An 18,849-nucleotide genomic window follows, 5' to 3' on the forward strand; every position below is an offset into this window, starting at 1 on the left:
TTGTTTGCCACCAATATGGACTCATCCAGCTCACTTACTATAAAGTGCAAGCTACTGTTTTATTAAAAACCTGAATTATTTGCTTAAAATGGGTTCTATGGTAGATGGCCTTCCAGTAATCTGGAATTTTCCATATAAGGGATTCTATACCTGTATTAGGTGCTGAAAATCAATTTGTCCATTGGAGACTTTTCCACTGGGGATCTTTATTACTATTTTATATACCCTAACAGATACCTTAGGGTCCAACTTGCCAAACCAAAATGCCCCTCTGCAATATGTAGGATCCAGGGGACTCAATAAGGGGTTCATCAAAACTTTCTTGAGAAAGAATACATTTCCTGACCAGAAAGGTTTAAAGTGGACCTGTGACCCAAACATAAAAAGCTGTATAATAAAAGTACTTTTCAAATTAACAAGAAAGCCAAATTAATTTCTATAGTAACACATCCAAACCCATTATAAAAATCCCAGCTGTCAATCATACAGTATATATTGCCTACCTTAGGCATAGAGGCAGGGCCGACAAGTACTTTAACTTTCAATTCAGCTCTCACTTTCCCCCTCCCTCCTAACCATCTAACTGTGTAGTCAGTGCATGGGCATCTGGTCCCCCATTCTGGCACATACACAAGATTTTGGGGTGATACAAAGCTTGCCTTAATAGCAGTGTCCACAAAATGGCGCCTGCCTATTTGCTGTGATTGTGTAATTCCAGGACTGAAGGAAACAAGATTTATATTACTTATATAGTGTAAGTGAAGTTTATTTTGCTTAACAAACACAATAGAAAAGAATTTAGAATTATTTCATAGGGTGACAAGTCCCCTTTAATGAATTGGCACATTTATATAATCTGACACAGTTTCAATTCAGCAGGATATTTTTGGCTACTTTGAGCACCATTCTGATCTATGGGGAACTCCCTGATGTGTGTTGCATGTGAGGAGAAAGGATTTAGATTAATGATGAGCTCATTTTTTCACCAGGCATGGATTCGCAGTGAAATTCCACATTTTGCCGCAAAATGACCCATGGAAAGTTCACGGTTGCACAAATGTTTTTGCAGTTTTGCTAATTTTCTGGCGAAACGGGACAGATTCGCTCATCACTAATTTAGATAATTGATAAAAATGAATTGTTAAATCCTAAATGTTCATTAATGAGCGGATGCATCAGTACTGCTTTTAAAGAATTCACAATAGTTAATCCCTGAGTAGAAACACAGAGAAACTCATGCAGACTAAAGGCTATTAGCAAAAGCAGGGAGTTGTTTTTTTTCTGCTGTGCAAGGTACTTTACATGACTATTTCAAGTAATAATGCCCCCTGTAACACAAAGAGTTAACTATTGACCACTAGGCTACAGCTCTTCTTGGCATCCCCTAACTGCACCCTTTGCTAGGCTTTATGATAAGGAACCATTCATTATACAGAGGTTTTCTAAGTGGACAGCTGTTTTTGTTTGCATTGTGCTTGTAAGAACCAACAGAAGAATGTGACTTTTAATTTTAGTTTTTTCCTTGTTAAGTGCAAGAAATTACAAAACCATATATATTTGAGTGAATCTTTGCTTTTTGCTTTGGCAAAAAATTAATGAAACTGCTGAAAAATTCGTATAATGGTGAAAAATTTGCAAAATGCAGCTACTGTAGGACTTGTTGATGTGCAACTTTGTTGATGTGATCCCAAGTTTTTTTTACGTCACCACTACTTTTTTTATGTGAATGAGACTTATTTGATGCAACTGAAACTTCTTTTTTATGCCACTGTAATTTTTTTCATACTTTTTTTTTTGTTCGTAGCAGTTTTGTGTAAAAAATTCACCAATGCCGAAATGCGGAAAATTTGCTCATCACTATTCCTGATTCAAGTAAACAAATAGTTTGTTCAGCACAAGCCCTATTCATTACACTAATGCTAAGAAAGTAGGTTAACTGTCCCTTTAAAGGAACAGTACCATCAAAAAATTAAAGTGTTTTATAGTAATTAAAATATAATGTGCTGTTGCTCTGCAAAAAACTGGTGTTTTTGCTACAGAAAAGCTACTATATAAATAAGCTGCTGTGTAGCCACGGGGGCAGCCATTCAAGCTGGAAAAAAGGAGAAAAGGCACAGGTTACATAGCAGATAACTAGTAGATAAGCCCCATATAATGGGGGTTTATCTGTTATCTGCTAAGTAACCTGTGCCTTTTCTCCTTTGAATGGCTGCCCCCATGGCTACACAGCAGCTTACTTATATAAACTATAGTAGTCTTTCTGAGGCAAACACACCACTTGTAGCAATGCAGGGCAACAGTACATTATATTGTAATTACTTTTATACGCTTTCATTTTTTGGTGTTACTGTTCCTTTAAGTAAACATGTAACAATTAGTAGGAGGAGAGGCAGGCAGTTTTTCTTCTTTCATGAATAAAAGACATGTTTTGGGGTAATTTGTATACAAGCTGAATTGAGCATTGTCTCGAGGTAAGATGTTTTGATTTTCAAATTACTAAGGAAAATAACGGCATCCTTCATCTAATTATTTATCGGATGATCATTTGAAGGTTGAACTGTTTGCTTTGTTGTCAGTGGCAGGAAAACTTCCTGCACTGCTGGGTCTGGAGATAAAATTAATTTTGAAGTGCAGAAGAGAGTTGTGCTTCAGCCTCAGGATTTATTAAACCACCAAAGTGGTGAATTCATAGAAAAGGAACAAATTGGTTGATCAGCATTACTGAACCCTTTCCTTAGACCTCATGCTGAATCTCAGAATACTATGAAGCTTGATTTATAAGATCCCTAGTATGCATTGATGCTAAAAATATTCAATACATATATGCAATATACACGTTGCTGCTGTAGGTGATTGAAAGTAAGTGGCATGGTACTTAGCTTTTTAGAGATATGAACTTGTAGGAAACACATTATAGCCTTCAGGCACTCCACATCTAATCCCTTTTGTTATTCTTTACCTCCACTACATCTAAACATTGAATGTGGCCATGTTTGTCTGAAGGCATTCTATGTTTTCTATCATTTTTGAATAAGAAGATTATTTCTTGTTTTTGTTGATTTATGTTAAACCTTTCATCTTTGACCTCTTCATACAGTATATAGTCTGATGATTTTAGTGCTAATTTCAAATCTAGTGAGGTCCATGTATAGGGTAATTGATATGTGTTAGTTATGGCAGTCACTTTAGCATTGTATTCATCGATGATTTTACATTACATTACCATTTATTTATAAAACTCCAACATATTCCGCAGCGCTGTACAATAAGTGGGTTTCATACATTGGACATACAGAGTAACATATAAAGCAATCAATAACCGATACAAGAGGTGAAGAGAGCCCTGCCCAAAAGAGCTTACAATCTACAAAATGGATCTGCTGCCATAGATCCTTATTAAACTGGTTTTAATTGTGACCACGCTTAACTCTCCTATTGACCTACTGTGTCATGGTACCCTCACAAGAAGCTACTTAAAAGGCATTGCTTAGTTGACCAGAAGGGATGGTCTAACATAAAGGTGGCCATACACAGGCTGATAAAAGCTGCCTACAGACCATATTGGCTGCTTATGGGCCCATGAATGGGGTCAAGGATCAACCTGATGTTTAATACACATATGGCCCAAACGGTTGGATCTATTTGATGTTGCCAGACTTAGTGGGCATATCAGGGAAAGGTCCCCTCTTTGGCAACCTCGCCAAATGAGTGGATCCTTTAGCATATGGCTACCTTAACCAAGAGAAAGGACAGCTGTCTGGGATCATCCATAGTAGGGACAATATACTGGTATAACTCTATGGTATATCTCATGTTATGAGAAAGGTTAGAACACCTAGATAACACCTAACTTTTCTCATAACATGAGATATACCATAGAGTTATACCAGTATATGTTTTCTTCAGTAGTCTCTAGAACTTAGCAATATTGGCACCATCAGCCCCCTAAGGCCCACTATTATTATGCAATAAACTTTATTAAAGTATGACCGCTAGAGGTTTTTTTTTTTTTAATAGAAATTCATTTTACTTGGCAGTGCATGTGTAAAAAATGACAAGGTGCAGATCAGCAGATAACTTTAATATGATGCCGAGTAGCATCCTGTAATTCTAAACCATAATTAAATACTATATTTTGAATTCAAAAACTGTAATGATGGCATTAATAACAATTATAATTAAAGTAGTTAAAAAAAATAGCTTGTTAAATGTAAAACATTTAGCTCTCAGTTTATCAGTGCGGATTCATATCCTGTTGGACAACTATCAGGTCTCAATCTAACTTAATTATCCATAAAATGATGAAAGGAATTCTCATTATTGCCCAAGTAATTAATTTTTTCCTGTTGAATACATCATGTTTAATGAATCTGAGGCATTTTAATCTGGTCTGGTAATCTATTATTTTCAGTATCTATTTATGTATGAAATTAGATTTTTGTATGTTGGCAAAATTCACACCAAAGCCACAGCTGCTTTCTTTCAAAATATATTACCCAAGTGTAACATTGTCATTTGGATATAGAATACCATTTGGTGTTGTATGGAATATCTAATTAAAGCTACTGACAATTAAAAAAACCCCATAAAATTCAAAAGATTTATTAATAGTCATTTTCATAGCACCCTAACACACATACATTGACTTATTATACAGGCACATATGCAATCAACAATAAAGAGACCTAAAAGAATGAATTGTGAATCAGAATTAACAAAAATTCACAAAATTGCCTAATGTTTACCTAATTCAGGACAGAGTGTAAAAAATATTGCTATCTCTAATTAGAGGCAGAAAGGGACATTCCAACCACATTCAAATGGCAATTGGGTCAGTCCATAGACCAACATGGCATTTTATTATTTATTGAAAACAGGAAACCGTGCATTTTATCATTGCTAAAAGAAAGTGATTAGGCCAATACTCCATAATACAGGTACAGGACCTGTTATCCGGGATGCTTGGGGCCTTGGGTTTTACGGATAAAAGATTTTTTCTGCAACGTGGATCTCCATACCTTAAAGTGATACTGTACATGTTAACTGTTTGGTCTTGTTGTACCCCTTTACTCTGCAATGCGCTGCGTGAAATCACGTGATAATAATACAGGTATGGGATCCCTTATCCGGAAACCCGTTATCCAAAAAGTTCCAAATTACAGAAAGGCCATCTCTCATAGACATAAGAAAATAATTTAATTTTTTAAAATTGATTTCCTTTTTCTCTGTAATATTAAAATAGTCCTTGTACTTGATCCCAACTAAGATATAATTAATCTGTATTGGAGGCAAACCAATCCTATTGGGTTTAAATGATGGTTAAATGATTTTTTAGTAGACATAAGGCATGGAGATCCAAATTACAGAAAGATCCCTTATCCAGAAAGCCCCGGGTCCTGAGCATTGTGGATAACGGGTTCTATACCTGTACTGAAATAAAAAAATACTTTTCAAAATATTAATGTACGTAAAAAGTTACCTATAGGTTGTGTTTAATTTTATTTTAATTTCTGGTGTTAGTATTTCTTTAAGTCTACTAATAAATCATTTAAACATGAATTATACCCAATAGGATAGCTTTAAACATCTTAAACATTTGAATTATTTGCTTATAATGGAGTCTATGGGAGATGGCCTTCATGTAATTCTGAAATTTTTGGATAATGGGTTTCTAGATAACAGATCCCATACCTGTACTACTGTTAGTTCTCACTTTCTTATAAAAGCATTTTTACCAGTACTCAAAATTCTATATTTTATATGGCAGAATACATGCTTTAGAGCAGGGATCCCCAACCTTTTTTACCCATAAGCCACATTCAAATATAAAAAAAAGTTGGAGAGCAACACAAGCATGAAAAAAGTTCCTGGGAGTGTCCAATATGTTGTTAATGGCTATTGGTAGCTCCTATGTGGACTGGCAGCTAGGGATGTAGCGAACATCGCCAAAAATGTTTGCGAACCCGTTCGTGGACTTTCGCCAAAACTCGCGAATATTCGCGAACTTTGCGAACCCCATAGACTTCAATGGGAAGGCGAACTTTAAAACCTAGAAAAGCCATTTCTGGCCAGAAAACTGATTTTAAAGTTGTTTAAAGGGTGCGACGACCTGGACAGTGGCATGCAGGAGGGGGATCAAGGGCAAAAATTTCTCTGAAAAATACTTTGTAAAAAAACGCAAAAAAAAAACGCAAAAAAAAACCGCCAAAAAAACCCGCAAGCTATTCCTATGTATACGCAAAGGCGAAAAAACGCGGCGGAAAAAACCGAGGCAAAAAAATGCGGCGCAAAAAAAAACGCAGCAAACCCAAAATGGCGAACATCTGCAAAAGTTTGCGAATTTGCGGACTTGCGAACACCCGATGTTCGCGCGAATTAGTTCGCCGGCGAACAGTTCGCTACATCTCTACTGGCAGCCTACAGGAGGCTCTGTTTGACAGTACACATGGTCTTTATGCCTCAACAACTTGCCTCCAAGCCAGGAATTCAAACATAAGCTTCTACTTTGAGGCCACTGGGAGCAATATCCAAGGGGTTGGGGAGCAACATCTTACTCACAAGCCACTGGTTGGGGATCACTTCTTTAGAGAGAATATTCCACAATCTCCCCTAATATCTTGGTTTAGACATTTCCACTGTTTTCAATACAATATAATCTTTCTTGCGCCTAGCAATTAGTGGGATTCTGGGACTTGCAGTTTAACAACAACTAGGGACAGAAGTTGCACATCCCTGATGTATATACCAAATATACATAATAATAACAAATAATACATACAACATATTGTTAAGCAATGTAAATTATGGGAACTAATCCCAAAGGACTCCAAGAAAATCCCATTTTCATGGGTTTATCCTATGGGCTAATGCTCTCCCACTGGGTTTTTAAAGTAAATGCTAGTGATTGGTTTGTTAAGCAACATATGGCATCCTCTCCAAGGGGGCTCAATGATGATGGGACCATGGCAAATGCACTGCGAACCCCCCCCCCCAAACATTCCCTGTGTTCAATAGCTGTTTATTTAGACATTAAAGATGATTAAATAATCTCTGAAAAGTTATTACACCCTTTTAATGTCACATATATAAAACAGCAGGGTGACACCCATCCTTCTCCATCTAAAGAGAGACTTGCTCCTCAAATTGGCTTCTTTGCCATTTCGTTTTTCATATGCAGATTTTGATCCATTATAGTACATTATGTTTTATGCTTATTAGTCTAAAAATTGAATATCAATTGGCTTATAGTTTTGTCTGGAATTTTATTTTTCTATACAGATTCCAATTCATTATAGTACATTATTTTTCATTACTGCATACAGATATTTTCCAGTCGTACTATTTGCCAAGGGGAATTGAACAGGCAAATCATTGTAGAAATGTTCTCTTCATAAATAAAAATTGATTTTCAAAGAGCATATTAGAAAAGCTCAGTGGGAAATATTGATGGGCTTATTTTACTCCCATACGGATTTAACAACTGGAAGATATTTATAAGCTCTAGATTCTTGTCTTTGTACCTCACTGCATAAGAATATTGTGAAAGCACAGATAAACATGAAGGATTTTATATGCTTGTAAACAACAAAGAAGCAAGGAGTCTTCAGGCTAATGAACTCCTGTACAGTTCCACATTCATCACTTTGATGTGACATATTGTTTGGAAACTATATTTCCTCACGACTGCAGTTAAAGGGGATATATATGATTCATACAAAAAAAGCAATACATTGCATTATTCATGTAAAGCAGGTAAGTAACAAATCTGAAATAGTTTTTTTGCAAAATAATATAAATAAAAGAAGAGATTTGGAGGTCTTTGTGCCTAAAAGAATGAACAGGGTCCTTTGAATCCTGCCTCCCCCATTAAGCCTCTGTTCCTTAGAGACCTTCCCTTGGAGACCCTTTCTTAAACTAATGAGATTTACTTTTTAATTACAACCTTAATCTTTATCTCCCCAGCTAGTGTGTGCTACTATTAATGCAGCTGGATAAGGACATGATCAGATGCACATCTTCCTTTCCTGCATTCAAGCTGCTTTCCTTTACTGCTCCTCGTATAAAATAATGTGCATTTCAGGTATTGATTAGCTAAAGTGCACATGATTTTGTGAGATGGAGTGATCAAGGAAAATGGGATGATTTAAATCTAATCCTGTCACTAAACATCTGCATTATCAAGAATTTATGAAGAACCAGCCAAAGAAAGAATGATAAATGGCAGTGGTATAAGTGGGGCAGGTTTTAGCATGTTGGAATGCGATATTAAATCTTACTAGACGGAAATAAAAGTCAGGAAAAGAGTGATTTGGGCAGGAGGCTGCAACATAAGAACTGCAGACAAATAGGGAGCAACTCCGCACAACTAATGATAGGATTACTGTCCTGTCAATCTTGGACCCTGGGTCACTAGAACTAGTGAGTAGTGATGAGCAAATTTATTCACCAGGCATAGATCTGCAGCAAATTTCTGCATTTCGTCATTGGCAAATTGTTTTGCGAAACTTCTGAGAAAATTCACTGCCCAAAAATTCACTGCGCGTCAAAAAAAGTCACGGTGGCATCAAAATAGGCGCAGGGGCGTCAAAAAAGGCAACGGTCGTGTCAAAAAGGAAATGGACGCGTACAAATGAGCACGGTCATGGAAAAATGGGCGACAAAAAAATAGCTGGCGACTAAAAAAAAAACATGACAAACACACTTGGCGAATTTTTCACCGTTTTCCGAATTTTGCTGTCTTTTCGCAAATTTTTAGGTGAAGAAAAACGGGACAGATTTGCTCATCACTACTGGTGAGTTTCAGAAGATCCTGCCATGGAGAAAGTGGGTGGTTGGGAAAGGGTATCATAAAGAATAGCTTAATTTGGAGCAAAGTATTAAATTACAAATGTTGAAATTATTTTTTATAAGACTTAATTTATGAAGATCCAAATTACAAAACAACACTAGGTCCCTAGCATTCTGGATAACAGGTCCTATACTTGTATTACAAATATAATATTTAATGGTGCAAAATTTGGGTTTGGAGCTTTTATGAGAACTTGTTTCTTTTAAAAAATATGTTTATAGGATATATATATCCTGTTTTTAACATTATCATATATTAACTACACTATAAATTCCTTCCATTATTATTATTATAATAATATCACGGTGCATTTCAAAGGAATAATATCCACCTTTCAAATGTCTAACTTTGTCTGTCACTTTCCATGCATGCTTAATGATTATGCATTGACATCAAGATAATCTGTTTAAATATCAAATTCTATTTTAAGCATTCTCTGCTTTGGATCTGCCATTCTTTGCTAGGGTTAAATCCTCTTAGGGCTAAGACACAGAAGGTTTTTGTAATTGTTGCTACTGATCAGTGGGTAATAAAATGTAAGTGATCAGTGCGTAGTTGCCACAAGTATCCCTTGAACAGTGATTGTTTTACGGTAAGCAGATCAACCTAAAGGTGGTGGGTGTGACCTTCAGCAATTTGCTTGCATTTGAAGTGGTGCTACTGATATCCTTGTGGGCCCTAATGCATGCTCTAGTTCACATCATTGTAATTTGAGAGCACTTTATCTAGGTCTTTGCCCCGCAAGATTCCAAGAAAGAGACCAGTAAATGCTTAAGTAAACTTAATGTCACAGATATTTTATTTCTTTAACTAAGGTGATTATAGACTATGATTATTTGCCCTTCCTCTAATAGCTGCCATTATTCATGAATTCTGATCTGAACCCACTCTAGAGACTCTAGAGATGAATTTCTGTTTCACAAAATGTCCGCAAAATGTTGCCATGAACATTTGTGCTGGCACCAAAAAAGGTGCAGTTGCGTCAAAAAAGGCATTTGTGTCAAAAAAGTCACACGGTACCCGCATTTTGCAAATTTTAAGTGGTTTCGCTAATTTTTCCTCAGTTTCTCTAGAGAGTTTTTTATGATCTATCCTTCAACTTTTAAAAGATCTAACATGTTGACAAGTGACAGAATTGGTATTATACAAATAGAAAGGCTAAAACCCCAGAACAAAGTCTTTTAGCTTACTTTATGCATACAAACCTCTTCAACCGATAGGTGAAATTCCGATCCCAATGCCTTCCCGAGGCACCCTTCTTCATGCTTTTCCATCCATCATTACTTTTGTGCTCCTAAAGGGGCGAGAAGGTGCTGCATCATTAGAGAATCTGATTTTATACTTTTAATTTTTAATTAATTTTGGCTCTTACAATGACCAGGAACAGTGTGGTCCTCAACTTGCCTGTGGGCAAAAAAATAATACAGAGCAGCCTATCAAAGTGTGTAGGGCCAGAACTAGGGGTTGGCAGAAGAGGCACATGCCTAGGGCACAGCAATGGGGTGGTTGCTAAGCATGTACCTCTTCTGCACCCCTAGTCCGGTCCCTCCTCAATTCGCCCCATCCCTGCTGGCCATCAGCATGCGTGCACTATTACACACAAATATTTGCTTGTATGAGGGGAAGAAGGCTGGCCGGATCACCTAGGATACCTGGTCAACTTAGCCCAGGGGTAAATGTGAGAAAAAAACTATAAATGTTGGAAAACATGCAGTATATCTGGCATGGTTTGGCAGTAGCAACTGACAACAAAATGCAGTGAACCTCAGACAGTGAAAGGTGCATCAGGTTTTTAGAAAATGCTTTTAGCCTAACTGGTGTAGTGTGAACATACATTTGATCAGAAATTATAAGAGCTGTTGCCCACATTGCTTGGGCTTGATATGTCTGGAAGACATTGGTGGAATGGAGATAATAAAGCAATAATTGTCACCGGATGACCTGTAATAGACTATGACTATAGAATATGACTAGAATATGACTGTGAGGCATTCCCAAGCAGAGCACAAGTGGTGGACAAGGCAACCTTGATCTACTAAATGGCAATACCACCAAAAGAATGAGCAGTGTCACTGAATGTACAAGGTCATATAATGGGTTTGAATTAAATCAACTTGCTGTGCAGGAATACATTTCTAGACTTGAGTAGATGTCACAAACAGAATTTGGGGCAAAACTGTTGTTCAGTTCTGCATGTATTACTACATTTTACAATAGGCAAGACAAGGCACTATTAAAACTATCTCACCTCTACATTAAGTAAATTGTTTATTGAATTATGTTTGTCAGTGCCAATCTTTTCCTGTGCGCACTTAAATTCCCTCTCTAGCAATCTTCCCGTTTCTCTCTGATCGCTATTCCCTATGCATTTGAGTCATATGGCAACAAACTGAAGATGAAAAACACATTCATTTACTAAACAGCAACTTGGCAGATACGCCAATAAAATATTTGTGTGTGTTTCATCTCTAAAATACTGATTCATAGTTTCTTAGTAGATATAGAGATAGATACCAGCATTAGTTTTGCAGCCAGAAATAATTCAATAAATGACCAATTTTTGTAACACTGCAAGTGCACAATACTTCTTTAAACAGAGTGAAAAACATTAAAAAAACATTGTATTTTTATGTTTGACTTTTAATGTTCGATTTTCAACTCATTAATACTGCTCTTTGCATGTAAACAATATGCCTATACTATTCAAGTATTATTCAGAATGCTCGGGACCCAGGGTGAGACTGGGCTGCTGAGACACCAGCAAAAAAACCTGGTGGGGCCCGGCGGCCCAGACCTGATCCCGGTCAGTGCTCCCCTGCCCGCCGTTGTCCCTCCTCTGATGCATTGTAAGTTTCTTACACACGCTCAGGGGAGGAACTCGGGCGGGTGCCCCTGTGGGGGTTTAGGGGAGTATGATGGGGGCCCATGTGGGGGGTGCAGCCCTGGTGGTCCCTGCACCCCCCAGTCTGACCCTGTTGGGACCATGGGTTTTCAAATCTTTCCTTAATTTAGACCTTTATACCTTAAGTAATTTGGAGCTTTCTGGATAATGGGTTTGGGATATTTATACCACCAACCTATTCTGCAGTGCATTACAGAGATTGTACATCATTGACATGAGTTCCTTCCCCAGTGGAGCTTACAATCTAACCCCGATATGTAACTAAAGGAGCTAAGTATGCCCAGGTCTAGTCACCCCAATGGGACGATTGTTTTTAAACAGCTATCTGTTAATTGGTTGCTATGGGTGACTAGCACCTTCCAGATAATAAACTTGATGGTTTGGGTGAAAGTCACACAATGGTCACATCCATCCCAGAAATAGACAGCAACACCAAGGCAATAAAGGGTTCTGACCCTGGGCTAATGCTAGATATTACACAGAAACTCCTTGTTGAAATCAAACCTAGAACACCAGTGCTATAGCAGAGATGTCCAATAAATATAGGCCATAAAGGGATATTTATAGCTCTTTCAGCCTCCCTATGGTCTTTATATACGATATATACATAATTCAATATAATACAGTCCCCAAACATGTGATCTATTGAACTGGATATCTTGGATAGGTGGCAAAATTTGGAAAGTTCTATCCTAAGGCAACAGACTTGTATGTAGGAGGCTCTATTTTCAGACTATTTAATATAATAGCCAACGATTTTCCAGAAACTGGTGCTTGAATATTACCTATTATGGAAACAGTGTCTTTTCCATCTGTGAGTTTTCTTAACTAATTAAGAAATCTATTTAATATATATTACTCTTAAAGCACGAATAAGCAATGAAGACCCCACTAAATATACATGAATTTGTTATGAACTACAGACATCTGGATTGTGTGCCCACTAAAGCAGGGGCAGTATCTTACCGAGCACCTCTTTTATATGTTTGTCCTTTGCTAAAATAGTTACTAAAGCAATGGAACAATGCTGTGCTTGGGTAGAAACTTACTATTAATTGCCAACGGGCCTGTGTTGTAAGTCAGGATCAAATACATGTAAATTTACATCATGCATTATTTATCATCAGTCTGATATCTCCTTATTTATACAGATTCATATCTTCCCCGGTAACCATGGAGACATAAGTAAAATCCACAGGGATTCAGAGATTTAAAGCAAATTAACTCCAAAAGGGCTCAATCATTTTCCAGTAAAAAGCAGCCAAAGGTTTCAGCAGCTTTATTATTAAATATCTGTGATTTAAAGAGTGCAAAGTGTGTGCAGATTCGGTCTCCTGCTTTGAATTAAGGATTCTGTATTAGTTTAAAATGGTGAAAGAGGTTTATACCATGCTATCCACCAAAGTGCAAGAAAACGCAATGACTATAAAATATGTATTATGTATAGATTATTATATCATACATTATTATTATGTATAGATTTTTATATCATACATTATTATTATGTATACATTATTATATCATACATTATTATTATGTATACATTATTATATCATACATTATTATTATTATTATTATTATTATTTATACATTATTATATCATACATTATTATGTATAGATTATTATATCATACATTATTATTATGTATACATTATTATATCATACATTTTTATTATTTATACATTATTATATCATACATTATTATTATGTATAGATTATTATATCATACATTATTATTATGTATACATTATTATATCATACATTATTATTATGTATACATTATTATATCATACATTATTATGTATACATTATTATATCATACATTTTTATTATTTATACATTATTATATCATACATTATTATTATGTTTCACCTGAATATACAATAGAATCCTGATTTTATATACCTGGATTTTATGTTTTCCAGGAACTGACACCATTTTTTCCTGGTACCATACAGACAAGCTTGGTTTTTCTTGCCCCGGACCTTACATTTTCCCAGAATGTATGCCATTTTGATGCTGCCCCATGGGAAATGTAAAATCAGGGTTCTACTATAGCTATGAAATATGAACAAAATACATAGGCACAGTTTCCTGCATTTATAGTAATTCTAATCAATTCTTATATTCTGTTTCTCATATGGGAATCATTTGTATATTGTAGCTTTCATATTGGCAATGGAATTGTGGGTCGCCATTCTCAACCACCTTCATGCGAATCTCTTGCTTATATCCTAAAAACTCTATTAAAACCTTGTCAGAAATACAATATTAATTTTAGCTATCTATATTCCAGAATGCAGAGGCAAGCTATGACTTCAGCAGCAATGATCCCTACCCATATCCCCGATATACGGATGACTGGTTCAACAGGTAAAGTAATATTATTTTGCACCCCAAAAATGATTATGGTACTAGTACCGCCATATGTATAATTATATAAGATAAGGATTTGGAGTATATTTAGAAAGGTCCATAATATGCTGAATATTCTGTAAAAATCTATTCTCACACTTATAAAAAAACAAATGCTGAGTTATCTGATTTATCTACTTTGGGAAATGCTGATTTATCTAATTTCAATTTGGGAAATTTTGGGAAAAACATCTTTTGAAAGCAGGTTTCTGAGGAAAAAGAACTTACTTGCAGAAGGTTTAATTCAAACAGAAAGGTCATTTATATTTCTTCTCCTCTCCCTCTACAACAGGGTTTCTTAAAATATATAATAATAATAAAAAAACAACAAAACACAAATACAAGAGTATTGTAGAAATGATACCTATATTGGCTAACAATAAAAATACATTGCAAGCTTTCAGAGCTCTAATGCCTCTTCATCAGGGAAGGGGCCTTAGAGCTCTGAAAGCTTCCAATGTATTTTTATTGTTAGCCAATATAGGTATCATTTCTACAATACTCTTGTATTTGTGTTTTGTTGTTTTTTTATTATTATTTTTGACACTGGCTAACACGGTACTACAGTTTTTGTTTTGTGATTAAAATATATATGAAGTCAACTTCATGTATAAATGATACCACCCTGAATGTCCTATTACAATGCTAACAGTACCAGTATGGGATCCATTATCCAGAAACCTGCTATCCAGCTTTGAATTAAAGGCCCTTGTTGAAATTGAATCATTTCAACTTTTTAAATTGCTTTACTTTTTTCTCTGTAACAATAAAACAGTACCTTGTACTTGATCCCAACTAAGATATAATGAATCCTTATTAGAGGCAAAACAATAAATTGGGGTTATTTAATGTTCAGCTTTTTTTTGTAGGAGACAAGGTATGAAAATTCAAATGTGGAAAAGCCCAGGTTGAAAGTATTCTGGATAACAGGTCCCATTCCAGTACCTAAGTTTCACCTCTTCAAAGGACCATGAAATCTAGATTCACTGGAGCGTGCCAATATGTTTGGCACCCCCAAGTGTACAGGCCTAGGGTGCGGAGCTCTGCCGCACCATTTTACTTACCCTTCCCAGGTGTCCCTAGTGCTGATTTTTTTTTCTCTTCTGCACATAAGCAAGCCCGGACCCGTGGCGCCTGGGAATATGGTACAATGGTGTGCAGCCACTGATCTGGTATATAACTTTGCCATTTAATTCACTGAAATTCACTCCAAATTTTGGTGATGCCCAAAATAAATTAGCCCTTTCATACCCTTTAAAAATTGTAGATGTTTTTGCACAACCCCTTCTTCTAAGCTGGTGCAAGGGTCTCTTCCATTCTTCTATTCCCCGAAATGCCTTTGCCTTGGGACATGCACAGTTGCTCCAAGATCTGCACAACTCAGTGATGACATGCAGGTCAGATGGAACATGTGTCATCACTAAGCTTCCATTAAGGAGGAAGAGGAAGCCTGATGGAGACTTTAAACCTGTCAAAAACCAATTTACTTATAATATTCCTACGGTGCCATAGACCAGAAGAGAGGTTAAGTTAATCCAAACCTGAGCGTTTTGGGAAGCAGTAGGGAGGATTTCTTCTGGGCACAATATGTTTTCATTACATTGCCCAGTAGCTGAAACTCATCCATTGGCTTTTTACACATAGACTTAAGTGCTGATCAGATCCGTAGCCTATGCCTTGCCCTAGACCTATGTGTTACCATACATTTTATAGTGAATCCTGTAATCCTGTTTAATACAGTTACATTTCTTCCTACATTATATCGTAACAAAGATATGCATAATTCATTAATTTTTAAGCAAAACTTGGGTCAAAATTATAACTCCCAAACTCCATTTTTTATCCAAAAAATAGCATCCAAGTAGCATCAGTAAAATGTCTATTCAGTTTCAAAAATTGTCAAGTTAACTTTTAACACCCTCTTTCCAGCAATCTATGCAGGTTTTTTTATCGAAGTCCTTTTTTTTAACGGCCACTTACAAGTGTGCAATTCTGTAAAATGGGAGCTGTCAACAAAAAATGAATTGAAGTTCCAATATATCATCAACAATAAAATTCAGCAGACTCTTCAATATTCCTTTTTCAGAAATGTATACAGGCTTTGTGTCAGAGTTGTTTGTGTCAGAGTTGTTTGTGTCAGAGTTGTTTGTGTCAGAGTTGTTTGTGTCTTAGTTGTTTTTGTCAGAGATGTTTTATTCAATAGACAGCTGAAATTCATGATTGGTCTGTGCTTCCTTTCCCTGCATCATGTATTAGAGCTAACCGTCTTTAAATTACAACATTTCTAAATGAAAGCCTGCATAAAGGGAGCAGTGTTGGAGTGGGGTATTTGGGGCACTTACTTGATTAGCTGGGCCCTGCTGCTATCAGTGAGCAGCAGACTTGGGAAGAGAAGGCAGGAGCTCCTGAGCCTGCATGTTCTTTTCCCCACACAGCTTTCTGTACTGTTCCTTTTCTCCCTGTAATCTAAGTCCCAGTAGAGCTGCACAGGGATTGCAAAGGTGAAGTTTGAAATTCCCTCCAGCCCATCCAATTCCCATGCAGCTTTACCTGGACAAAACCTTTCCACCTGTTAGTGGAAAGAACATGGAGGCACCCAAGCTCCCACCCTCACTTCTTGGGGGGCCCAGCTAATCAAGTTAGTGCAGCATGGCCTGGCCCCCCTTATATCCAAAAACCCATCAGGCCCGGGATTGCCCCCACCCCCGAAGGCAGCCCTGGGAGTGGAACCCACCAAGTGGATAGTAAAAAGAACAGAAACCGTACAGTCTTTTTAATTGATTATATTAATCATGAGATGAAAGTTAAATAAAATATTTGTTCTGTCACACTTCCCCCTTAAATATTATTCTGTTCAGTACTGAACCCTTTCCAAATCATATTACTTATGAAGCATTTTCAACATTTTCTATGGTAGCCATCTGCTTCCTTCTTATATAAAGAATAAAGAATAATAATCCTAATTTAGGAGCTTGCTAGTAACATTTAATGAACTGGGAATTAAATATTTTGTTCATTTTTATCTTACTGGCACGGCAGTTCATGCAGCCGAAGGTAGAAACGTACAGAGCCTCCAAACAATGGTGCTTTGTATAGTGCAAAGCTTCTAAGTCAATATCCCTAGGGATCCATGCTGAGCTCTTCATTATTTCTATTATTCAAAAGCAGCTCTGCATGTGAGCCTTATTTAGAAAGAATCTAGCATTTAGCAAAAAATATATCTGTATATGCATTTATTTTGGTTTATGTGAATTATGTGCGTGTTTTCTGCAATCACTTATATTCTGCCTCTCTGCCTGTCTCTTTTTTAACCCCCCCCAGATGCACACATACTACCTCCCACACAATCCAACATATTCCTCTCTTTTCTCACTCCCTACTCTTGCTGTTGTCATTAAAGAAATATCATCAATTAAGGGGACATACTTTCTGCAAGTATTATCATCAACCTTTAGACTGCCAGGCAGGATATTGGCTACTGTGCCTCCAATGAATCAATGAGCCATAAAAATATTTAGCAGGGAAACATTATACATTGCCTTTTGCCATCAGTACTGCCCATAATATAACAATGCTGTATTATTTTTCTCTGGATGTATATGTATTCAGACACATGGTCTGTAAATATCTCAAACACTGAACTACGTTGTAGCAGGATTTGTTAGCACCTAACATGCGCTGGGTTTGAAGTGCACATTTATTGATAAGGTAATAGTACAACCTGCAGAGTAAATCTTGCTTTGTGTGGTAACGGCTAAAATGTTATCTCTGCAATTGCATATGAATGAAACCGCATGGGCATTCTCATTATATTATCTAGCTCACCCGATGGACTGACTCTTATGTGTTTCAGGATTTCCATTTGGCAAGGGATCAGGACTTTTTACATAAGGAAATATGGCTGGCATACTTATGAATGGTGGTCTTGATACCTGCCTGCTGGTTTGGATATACTTTATGTAACACTATTTTGGCTAGGAATTGGTTAAACCAGGCTAGTAGTAACATGAGAGCATGTGTTATATGTGACTCTCTTTCTTAGGATGGGCCTTCGCTTAGGTGGAAGACCTTAACAGGAGCTGAGGGTGTAGTTGAACTACTACTCACTGTAGCTGTGTAGTGCAGTTGGTAAGAATGGACGCCAGAAAGGTTCTTGTGATAAACTATAGTACAGATTTATTTGTCCAAGACACGATGTTACGCAGGGTTATTAATGGTATAATAAAGTACACTATGAGGAAGTAGAGAGGATGTACACCGGTTTATCCCACCTCTTGGTAGAGTCTGGGCAGGGTAAATACATCTTTCAGCCAATACCCCTTGGAGGTAGTCTGGGTAGATATCTGCTCCTTCAGGTTGATAACCCCTAGTATATGAGTCCTCCGGGTGAGTAGGGATCAGGATTTATTCAATTCCTGTCTCTATCTCTACTCCATGGCCCTACACTGAGGCAACATTGCCGGATAGGAGAAATACTCCTAGATCTAAACTCTCCTTTGATGGGGCTATTAGGCTGCCCTTGCTTACTAGAACTGACTACTTCACTTTCCTAGAAAGTGCTATTACAAATCTGCTGTGCTGACTAAACCTTGTTCACGGAGCCCTGTCCCCGACTTTCTCCAGAGGGATGGTATCCTCTGGGGTACAAATGGCTTCTGGGGCCTAATGTCTGCTCCCAGGCTC

The 18,849-nt window shown here is 36.9% G+C and overlaps 1 protein-coding gene across 1 annotated transcript in view; it reads left to right on the forward strand.

The window, feature by feature from the left end:
• The window catches only part of pcsk2 (proprotein convertase subtilisin/kexin type 2), a 90,575-nt gene that overhangs the window by 52,555 nt on the left and 19,171 nt on the right, over window positions 1–18,849 (forward strand). Inside the window, exon 6 of the mRNA NM_001097191.1 lies at window positions 14,048–14,124. Coding sequence (NP_001090660.1) covers window positions 14,048–14,124 — 77 coding nt within the window. The remainder of the gene's footprint in view (window positions 1–14,047; window positions 14,125–18,849) is intronic.

This window comes from Xenopus tropicalis, chromosome 5, assembly GCF_000004195.4.
Source record: "Xenopus tropicalis strain Nigerian chromosome 5, UCB_Xtro_10.0, whole genome shotgun sequence".
Taxonomy (NCBI): Eukaryota; Metazoa; Chordata; class Amphibia; order Anura; family Pipidae; genus Xenopus; species Xenopus tropicalis.